Source organism: Oculina patagonica, chromosome 1, assembly GCF_052425735.1.
Source record: "Oculina patagonica isolate OP01 chromosome 1, crgOcupat, whole genome shotgun sequence".
Classification (NCBI taxonomy): Eukaryota; Metazoa; Cnidaria; class Anthozoa; order Scleractinia; family Oculinidae; genus Oculina; species Oculina patagonica.
This window is the reverse complement of record NC_135758.1, coordinates 7,331,899-7,341,886: the sequence shown is the minus strand read 5'-3', so window position 1 is coordinate 7,341,886 and position 9,988 is coordinate 7,331,899. Positions and strand designations below refer to the sequence as shown.

General features: G+C 37.6%; 1 protein-coding gene and 1 long non-coding RNA gene across 4 annotated transcripts; both read left to right on the top strand.

Annotated features, from left to right (window-relative positions):
* Window positions 1-231: 231 nt before the first annotated feature.
* Window positions 232-2,640, top strand: LOC144655118 (uncharacterized). 3 transcript variants are annotated; one of them, XM_078515348.1, is made up of 4 exons: window positions 232-855; window positions 1,372-1,474; window positions 2,129-2,348; window positions 2,522-2,640. In XM_078515348.1, exons 1-3 carry the CDS (start codon window positions 469-471, stop codon window positions 2,143-2,145), a joined length of 507 nt encoding a protein of 168 aa, XP_078371474.1. In that variant the 5' UTR covers window positions 232-468; the 3' UTR covers window positions 2,146-2,348; window positions 2,522-2,640. The 3 variants fall into 3 exon arrangements, with proteins under 3 accessions (XP_078371474.1, XP_078371469.1, XP_078371464.1); XM_078515343.1 differs by lacking the exon at window positions 2,129-2,348 and having other exon boundaries at window positions 232-843; window positions 2,522-2,612; XM_078515338.1 differs by lacking the exon at window positions 2,129-2,348 and having other exon boundaries at window positions 2,522-2,612.
* Window positions 2,641-3,077: 437 nt separating this feature from the next.
* On the top strand, window positions 3,078-5,058 carry LOC144648268 (uncharacterized). Its single transcript, XR_013569678.1, has 2 exons — window positions 3,078-4,338; window positions 4,623-5,058. It is a non-coding gene; the product is annotated as an uncharacterized LOC144648268 (long non-coding RNA).
* The last annotated feature ends 4,930 nt before the right edge of the window (window positions 5,059-9,988 follow it).

Below are 9,988 nucleotides of genomic sequence, written 5' to 3'. Positions count from 1 at the left end.
GACAAAACACCCTGTTAAAATCACAAGATTCGGGCTTTCATGATCACTTGGTAAACACCGTCCAGACCGTCCAGTCCCCCAGTAAAATAATCTGACCAGACACGATCACAACGCATTTTCATTGGAAGAAACAACAACGCATATGATTGGGTCGAAAGGTGTTAGTCCATTTTGCAATCAGGACCATTATACAACGCTACAAATGATTACCACCCGATTCGCGCTTAATCAACCGCATATAAGCGAATCGAATTATCATCAAATTACCGCATGCAAACGGATAAAGTAGGCCCTATTCACCTATCGAGAATTGAGATTTGAGAATTTGAAGAGGCCAGGTTTCTAAGTCGACTATTTCTCCACAAGAAATTTTTCCTTTCCGGACATTTATGCCTCCTCGACGTGATTTTCGAGCTAAAAAAAGTTAACTGTTTCCATTGTAAAGGAGGTAAAGCAGGTAAAAGGACAATGGTAAGTGTTCCTTTTCGTTATGCTGCGCCTCTTCAACAGCAGGCTTCGCTGTCAACCTCTTCTGTGACATCTAGTTTAGATGATGTTGCCAGTATTGCAGATGAGAATTTTGTCGACGACGAAACGTGGTCTGATTTACAAGAAGATTCTACCAAGAGGAAACGGAAGTTTCGGAGAGTTAGTCTAAGATCAATTAAAGCTCAAGGCCTACCGCGACAGAAAGGCAAGACTTGCTGCTTCTTGGCTTTATGTCAGGCAAGAACTTGTTTCAGCCCTTTTGGGAAGGATGCTTCCAGGAGATGCCTGTGGCCCTGGGCAGTTTATGTGAAGAACACAGAAACTGTTCATGCTGGAGGATCCCTACACCATCCAGTAATTTGGAAGGTTTGTGCTTTGTACCCTTCCACTGCATAATTAAAATAGGCCTATAACATTTTTGCTTTAAGCCAGGTTCATTACTTGTTAAAATAATAACAAGTGCCAAGCATAATACATGAAATAGCTTAGTTTCAGTCTTCACTATTTTGATAAAAAACCCTAAATTACATTTTCTCATTGGCAAATATAGCGGAGAAGAACATCTAAACACTACATTTATGGTCAGTCTTGTCTAAATCACTACAAAAATTAAGAAAGTTTAGTTTTAAAAGTTTTCAGACTACTGCAGTTTCGATAGTCCTTTGAGAAGTCATTCCATTCCTTTGGCAGCAGCTTACATGAATGTGGACTGGCCCATAGAGTTTTAGTTCAGGGAGATGAAGTTCTCTGTTATCTCTCAATACCTTGCTTCGGAGGTCGGATCTTAATACAAAGTAGCCTTGCAGTTGCCTGGGACTACAAGGCTACTTGTACTGCTCTTGAACATGGTGTGATTTATTCATTTTTCCTGTTTTTGTTCAGGATGGCAGATACCGTCCTTACACATTTAATGATTGTGTCTGGTGGACATCCCACAATGCTGATCATGGATATATCTGTGAAATTACAGCAATAGGTGTTACTGGTAAGGAAAAAATAGTTAATACAGTAAACTACTTGGTAACCTGTTATTACATTGTTGCATCATAGCTAAAAACTGATCAGCTCTTGTGCTTTTATAACATAAGGGCCTGCCATTAGAGACTTGCCCACATAGGAGTGGGCCCTTAAAATAATAGTAGCGCCACTACTGTATAGACTTTACTTTAAACTATTTTAATGGCCTTTTTTAGTCTTGATTTGATATGGTTTTCAAAGGAGGGTCTATTATACTCTGGCAATCTGGCGGTTTTAGCCTATTTTGAGTGTCGGTCTGCAGGCGCATTCTTTATTTTCTGGCAGTCTACAGTCAAGAAATTTATGGCGTTTTCGGTCTGAGCAGAAAATAAAAGAAATTGGCAGTCTATGAAGAAAAAAACATTGCAGTCTGCGGACTGATGACCCCCTATAATATACCCTCTCAATGCCGGAGTATGATTTGATTTCCCATAATATTCTTAGTGTGCGATATATTGCTTTCTATGGAAATGGTCTGAAGTGATTACATTTTATTATTATTATTATTATTATTATTATTATTATTATTATTATTATTATTATTATTATTTTTATTGATTATTGAGGCACTATTTTCTGCATTAATGCCTATAACAAAGTCTTAAACACTTCCCTTTTGCAGGACAGTGTGTTATTTGATAGTCAAGTGTTACAACCATGCATTAGCCAGAAGCTGTCACCCTGGTTAGAAATGGCTTCTGGCCATCCTCTCCCAAGCAGCCTCAAGTTGCCTTTGATCGAGGTTTGATGAGTGCTTCCTTTTTCTCTTTCTGGAGTGCAAGGTATCACAATATATTTATGACGCACTCTGGCGGCTGGCATCATCACTTTCTAAAGCTTATGTAAGTCAGTGATGCAATATTTTTAACATTTTTTATGTGTTTTCAAGTACCGGTATTATAATGATATAATGATGATATACCTTTAGAAAAAATCTTTATTTGTGCTGCAATGGTCAATTGTTTTTTGTTGTTGTATGTAAGATCCACTTCAATTGATGCTCTATTGTTTGCAGGTCAAAGATGCTTACAGAATTATTGTTGGTGAATGCTTTGGAGAGTTAAGTTTTTTGAACAGCATCATGAGCAATCTCTCCAATTTCAGCAGTTCCTTTGGTGAAGAACATGAATGTCCGGCTGTCCCAAGGTTTTCTTCAATTTTGTGTAATATTATGGGATATGTTAGTTTACATGTTTATCTTTCAGACAATATTTTGGTTTTATTATGTTCTGTGTTTTAAGCCACTGTGTTGGTTACATGTATTATCATGATATCCTTCATTTATATCATTCTGTACATGTATTTTCATTTGGTTTCCATCAAAGTGTTCATGTAATTCGCTTTTTTCACGATCCCATAATACATCTTGTTTACCCCCCAAAATATGTATATTTTCATTGATGCCTTGTTTGGATGTGTAAGGAAATGTAGTGCTGGCACCAGTCATCGTCATCATCATCATAACCTTTATTTAAACACAATAGGGGTTTAAAGCACAATGCATCTGGGGTTGTGTATGAAACTAAATATTACTAGTGCATTACTAAGTATTACCAATCATGGAGAGACAATGTTTATTTAGCAAGGCAAAATCGACTCATTTTTTATTTCTTACAACAAAAAGTCATCTTCTAAAGCACTGGTCAGTAGTTTTACTTTTATGTTTCAAAATCATACTGCAATATAGTCCATGGGGCTGTTGGAGTACAAATGGTAGTGATAAATTTTACATTATTTTATTGGTTACATTTACTTATACATTGTAATTTTTTGTTTGTAAGTTAATTATTCTTATGTCATCTCAAGTGGACTAATGTTACAGTTAACTCCGCCAAGAGTTTTGTTGTTTAGCGTGTGCATACTCTTGCCGGTCCCAAGCCCGGGTAATTAAAGGAGGAGGGGCTGTAATTCATTTAATTATTGTGTAAAGTACTATAGATTAATATGTATTTTTATGAAGTGCATGAATATCATTCAGACTATCTTGAAATAGTTTTTCTTTATACAAGGTTGCACAACTATCACCATGCCTTAGTCTTTAATTGTCATCATTTATCAATGTTTATTTCTCATTATTTAGTGAATATTTATTTTTTCAGAATGTGTTGTTCCAGAAAATGGCCATACATACAATAGGGATTGGAAATTATATAATATTAAAATGAATATTAATTTGTTTCTATGAGTTTCCTCTACAGGTGATTATTTTATGGAAAGGGACTGCTTTTATTATTTCTTCTTATTTTGTAGAGTACAATCAGTTCCAAGCTACGGTCAAAAATTAAGTCCAAAAAATTGGATGAGACTGCCCCTGTTGGTGCTGGCTGCAGACATGAAGTTCATCTTAAATTTTTACTTATTTTTATTTAATTTTTTATTTATTTTCCTTGTTCTTTTGTTACTTCTTTCTTTTTTGCTTTCTTCCTTGCTTTTGGTAGGTCAGCTATAGTGGTAAAAGGCTGGAGGCCTTTGGTGGTGTTAGTGATGGTGAAGTAATGGAACGGCTGTGGTCATATTTTAGGCCAATAGGAAAAATGACTAAGTAGATGACTGCAACCAATCGAGTAGATACCTTAATAGACTTTCTCATGCATTATGCAAAGAAGTCTGTTTCAAATATTGATATGCTTATTATTGCCATCTGTCTACCTTTTGTGACATGGACAGTTTATTAGTAGCAGTCGAATGTGTTTTAAGGTTCCTTTTAAAAACGGTTATTTATCAACCTTTTTTCAGGAGAACGTCTATGTGACCACTTGAAGGAAGCAAAGGAAACAAAAACAGAAACAGAGGCTCAACTGAACTTGCTTCTTCAAAAGCTAGCTGGAACAGGTTGTTACTAGTTTATTGAGATTAATGACAATAACCTTTTGATTGGCAGTGTTAACATTACTTCAGTGTAATAATGTCAGTGCCTTATATCTAACCAACTTTATTCAAGCCATAAACAACAAGTTTCAGATATCAAAATTGTTTTTTTTAGGGTTATTTCTTTATACCAAATGAATCATCAATCATTTGATTCATTCATTTTATATCACGTTATTTGCCTGTTTATTTTCGGTAGGGTTATTTTCTTGTTAATGATACAAGTGAATTTGCTTTTTTTCCTTTAGAAGACCATGTTATGGCCAAAAGGCTTTCCAAACAAATTTCGCAATGCACAAAGGCTCTCAGAACTGCTATGGACGAGTACAACAGGCTTGAGTGCAGCCCTCATTGACCATGGCCTCGCTTCATCTATGGTAGACGCCAACTGAAAAGTATTCCCACTAAGACGAGGGGGAGAAACGTTTTATTAAAATGAAGTTACTGTTTTTAGAGTCTCACCTAATAGAGTTGGGAAATTTGTTCCAGTCCCACATTCATGATGTTACTCTTCCAAACTTTTTATTTGATAGAGAAGATCTCCCATTAATCAGCGACTTGGAAACAGAAGAGGACAGTGCTGTCCTCCTTAGTCTTTCGGAAATAAGTGAACTCGTGAGAAAGCTCCTCGTGATATCTTTTGGGCTTCATCTGGCGTAGCCGTTAATAAAGAAAGAAACTTGATTTTTTTTTTTTATTTTACAGTCTTGAATCTGTAACCTTTTACAATGCGTTACCCTCCACACGGTTATATCATGCCTCGCTCACTAGCGTCGCGAATACTTCGCCGGATATCCTAATAAGCAAAACAAAGTTTCAAAAAGTTAACATTCGAGTTATGACCCCTACCGTGTTGCTGCCTCCGACTATGGTGGCGATTTGTCTAGTTCGCTTGTCGTGCCTTGTTAAGTATTGTGATTGGAAACATTCGTTTCCATTTCATCCAGATTAGGTGCCAAACCTTACTATGACCGAAACTTCCCAAGATAGAGACTTCAGTGACTTAACTACTCCCCACCACCTTATTTTTAGGCCAAACAAAGGCCCCAAGGTCCGAGAAAAAATATTTTCAAGATTTGCGGCCCCCCTTCTTATTCTAGGTTCTCGATGATCGGACCACCCACTTAACTGAAGGTCTAGATCCGCCACTGGACTTGAATCGATGATGCGAGTTAGGTGCCAAATTTCACCAACTTTGGACCAAACTGCAATGATGTTACGGAAAAGGGCCGAAACGGAAGACTATTTATTTTCCCATACAGTGAGAAATGAAGTTAAAGAGAAGATGCGGGTTAAGCACAATGGGTAGTGAGTGAGTGAGTGAGTGGACAAAGGGGAGTGAAAATAAGATGCGGCTTAGGTCCCAAACTTCACTTCATTTCAATTCTACCAAACTAAAGTGATTTCAGGGTTAATCAAAACTATAACAAAATTCTCGAACGTGATTGGTTATCAACAGCCCGATTTGAGCACTAATAGGACAGCGTAGGCGTCACTGACTCGTCCCCAGTCGTCTTTTGAGTCGGTATTGAGTCGACTGCTCAACACGGAGGGAATCCTTCGCGTCTTGCAATTTTCGCATAAGAGACGACTGGGGACGAGTCAGGTAGGTGTCATGCTTGTAATTGGAATGTGTAATAGGACAGTTAACGCGTCAGGAGGGAGGACGGGAGGCAAGCGTGGCCGAGTGGGTTGGGGCGCTGGTGTTGTAATCTGTAGGTCCCCGGTTCAAGACCTGCCCTGGCCACTAGCTGGATTTGTTTCTTGGTTGTTCCGAGTTCAAATCCTCGACCACGCTTTGTATATAGCCAACTGGTCTGCCTCTTGCCAGTTGGGATTTTTAACCTTGTTATTTTCATTTAAATATTTGTTTCCTCCGTTTCAGTGGCATGCCTGTAAACTAGCTATCTCGTAGAGATTTGAAGCTAAGTGCATGACCACTATAAACACCATTTATATATTATATTATGCGTCATCAGTTGCGCGCGCTGTTGGTGTGAATTTTTGTTGAGAAAAGTGTTATGTTTTGGCAATATTCACAAAGATGTTTAGCCATTTTACCTTGTTTGTTTCTCAAATTTTGTCATAGTTTTGATTCGGGAGTCCGATTAGTTTAATCATTCGTATGATTACAGACCGAATTGTACGACACAAAGTCCTATTACCATTATAAATGAACAAAACTGCGGACTATTTCCCACACAGGGGATAAAGGTAATTCAACTTACCTTATTATAGGAAATTAACGATACATGTTATTAACGCGAATTCAAAAATTCGCTTTAATTTTATTGATGTTAATTAATATAAACACGTTTACTATAAGCATTTAACCAGAACTTTTCTTAAATTCGCGTTAATTTTATCACGCGTATATTTTGTTTGCGTTGTTAAAATGCTTCGTTATATTCCTATAATAAGGTAGGTCCCAAATTTCACTATTAAAGGGTCTACTAAACTAAAGTGATTTTACGGCAAATGAACGAAAAGGCGAACTAGCTTGTATTAGTTTACTTTAAAGATAGGTAAGAATTTAAGTCAGCATGTGTGCCTCGGTGACCCACTAGCCCAGAGATTTTCCCGGTTTCTGTAGCATAAAATGACTGTAGTATTCCTACTTCCCCCTAGATGAGATGCTTATCTGATGCCGTCTTACCCCAACATATTGCGGGGTGAATGAAGGCACCAAGTTAAAACAAGTTCTCAATAAATAAGTAGTAAGTGCTTTTAAGAAGGTAGGGAATGATGCTGGACTTCGTTATATAAGAAAGTACGTGGAAAGTTGTTCACGTTTTGTTGGGGAAGCGCGCACACTAACATCAAAAATAGAATATGCACATGGCATTACTACTACTAAATATCACGCATGTATGTATGATGTATTGGAGCTCTGGAGGCACAGGTGTACCTATAGTGGGTGTGATGATGTCGGGCCACGAGTCACCGTCGTAAATTTTGACAAAGGTCCACCACTGTCGTGCCAAAGGGAATGATAGATAAAATTATATCAGCAAGTGTACATATACTGATGTGGGATGGATGCCTCGAATATTTTTCTAAACTTCGTATTTTGATGTTATACACGTTATAGAAGGCACTTTATAACTTGGGTTTAGATACGGTTGATAAGCCAAATACTGATCTCGGTCGTAGTTCTTTTGTACATTGTCATTTTGATCCATCCTTATTGAGCTAAAGTGTTAACCTATAAGTATTTGAGAGTTGTGGCTTGACCATGACCCGTCTAAAAAAATGGTCGATATACCCATGTTTACACCTCTTACTGTTAGATGGCAATGGATTTCACTGTGTGTCTCTCGTGAACGCAGCCATATGAAATATATAATGCCCGTAACAAGCCTGTCTTGAAAGTGTTTTAGGCGATAATTTCCCGTTCCTTTTATGCATGAAATCAGGTTAAAGGTATCAAAATATGTCCATCGTGAGGCCATAACGAAATTGACACACACGTAACGAAATTAGCACATGCCAAAATTACTGCAGAAAAGTTATAATTGTAATTATTTCAGACCTGATTTAACGGATTAAATTGGTGAAACTGTAAAAAAACAGTCATTGCTTCTATGAAAAAGTGTCCTGCTTATTGCGCTGAAGTTTAACGCGGTTATTGAATTGCTGACTCTCAATCTTCGCTATATTCGTTAGGTTTTGTTGTCGTGTCAGTATACATGCATCACGTAGCAAATCAACCACAAGTCACACAGCGTCCATCGTCGCCATCCCCGCACGATGATACTTAACTATTTCTTAAAATATTATTGTTCTAGTTCATTCATGGTTTTTACCGACTAGTTTCTTCTTAAAATTGTGCAAAAAGGTCTTTTTTCTGTCCTTTTCCAGACGTCGGTCTAGTAGTCAGGTTTAGCACACGACTTCGTTATAGCAATAAATTACCGTATTCCTCGTCAGTGTTTACAATTGTGTGTAAGGGCATACAGTTTTAAAGGTTATTTTTGAAGGCGAATTGATGTTCCTGCTGCCAAAAGATATAATAATAGCTATTTACCGTGTGTTAGCTAACCATGTGAAGTCTTTCTAAACATTTATAACGAAATTAGCACAAAGAGTGCTGGTGTCCTCGAGTCATCACAAAGTGAAAGGTCTCCACTACATCGTGGACTAGCAATTTTTTTCAGTCGATTTAAGTACCAAATGTAGAAGAAACATTTTGCCCAGGTAGTGTTGGGGAATGGGGACGAAAGGTCACAATGAGTGGGAGGGGGGAGTAGGAGGAGGCGAGGAAAAGCAGGGGCATTCCTAGGCAATTTTTAGTAGTACGCACAAAGTCAGTAAGAGATGAGGTTTCATCTCTAAGGGATCATACGAGTGCTGTATACACAAGCTTTTAGGGAGGTTTTGTTTTGTTCTTTTTTTGCATTCTGAACTGAAAAGGGTTTGACAAATCAAGATATAAACTCTAGATTTTACCTTCACTTGGCTCAACCAGAAAACCAAACTTGTCAATATATATATTATTTGATAGCATTATTACATTGGAGCATGTTAACGTGTTTCTAATTAGAAAATGTCCGTTTATTTCTTTACTTTCATAGGCATCGCATTCGGTAAATATTTTCCGTAAGCAATAACTATGTGCAGACCTCATACGAAATTTCGATAAAAACAATTTAGAAGCTAACCTTGTGTTCTTTTTTTTTTAGCGCAAAACGCCCGTATTGCAATGTCAGAGTCCATCAGATTATCGCTTTAAGCACCAGAGCAAAGTGCCGCTCAGTTCTCAAAGTTGAGCGCATCTTGACTCTAGATCTTCTCATAAAGATAAATGGCCGCTCTAGTGGACACTGGCAAAGTAAGAAGGCTCGTTTGCATTGGTTATATTGAAATTCGGCCAGTCAGCTGAATTACTTCTTGACGCAGATAGATATGCCGTATCAGTGCTATACAACTGATCATGTACAAACCAAAAAAGGATAGGAAAAAGAAAACGTTGACAGATAAAAGATTTTAGATAGACAAAATAACATTTTCGTGACAACTTGTTGTAAGTTTAATTCAAACTTATTTTGAGTTACTCGTTACCATATTTAAATTCTTCTGGAAGTTTACATACATTTGAGGTTGAATGAAATGAGTTTTGAAAATGAGTCGAACAAAACTTTGCTTTCTCGACAAACGTTCACGTTTTAGGTGCAGAAAAAGTTCAAGAGAAAAACATCAGTACGCGTAAAGACAGTACACGACTTTTCTTCTCTATTATAAGGTCTGTTAAATGCAAAAATAATCTGGGAAATTCTGGTACGCAATTGCGTACTTTGCGTAACGGCAGGTACGGCCCTGGAAAGAGACGTGACGGCCGGACGCACTGGGACACCGCGATTCACTTTTCTTTTTTAGTTCATTGCAACTGAAATAAAAAAAACAGCACGTAGTGTGCGTAGCATATCTGCAAACTTCATTTCTGAATTGAAAGATTCGGATCAGGAGCTGGGGAATGCTAGCTCTCTTAGTGTTTTTGACAAGGAGCGGGTATCAGAAATTAAACGCTTTATCTCTGAACACGAATTTTCTGCCTCCTGGGGTCAACTCAATAAAACATTTGCAAGTGCAACAACAACAACAAAAAAAATAACAA

What these genes read in the sequence shown, in the direction of transcription:
- LOC144655118 (XM_078515338.1), top strand. Translation starts at nt 469, where the DNA reads ATGGTAAGTGTTCCTTTTCGTTATGCTGCGCCTCTTCAACAGCAGGCT. An exon ending in ACCATCCAGTAATTTGGAAG is followed by an intron (nt 856 to 1,371) that starts GTTTGTGCTTTG and finishes GTTTTTGTTCAG; the next exon opens with GATGGCAGATACCGTCCTTA. An exon ending in TACAGCAATAGGTGTTACTG is followed by an intron (nt 1,475 to 2,521) that starts GTAAGGAAAAAA and finishes TATTGTTTGCAG; the next exon opens with GTCAAAGATGCTTACAGAAT.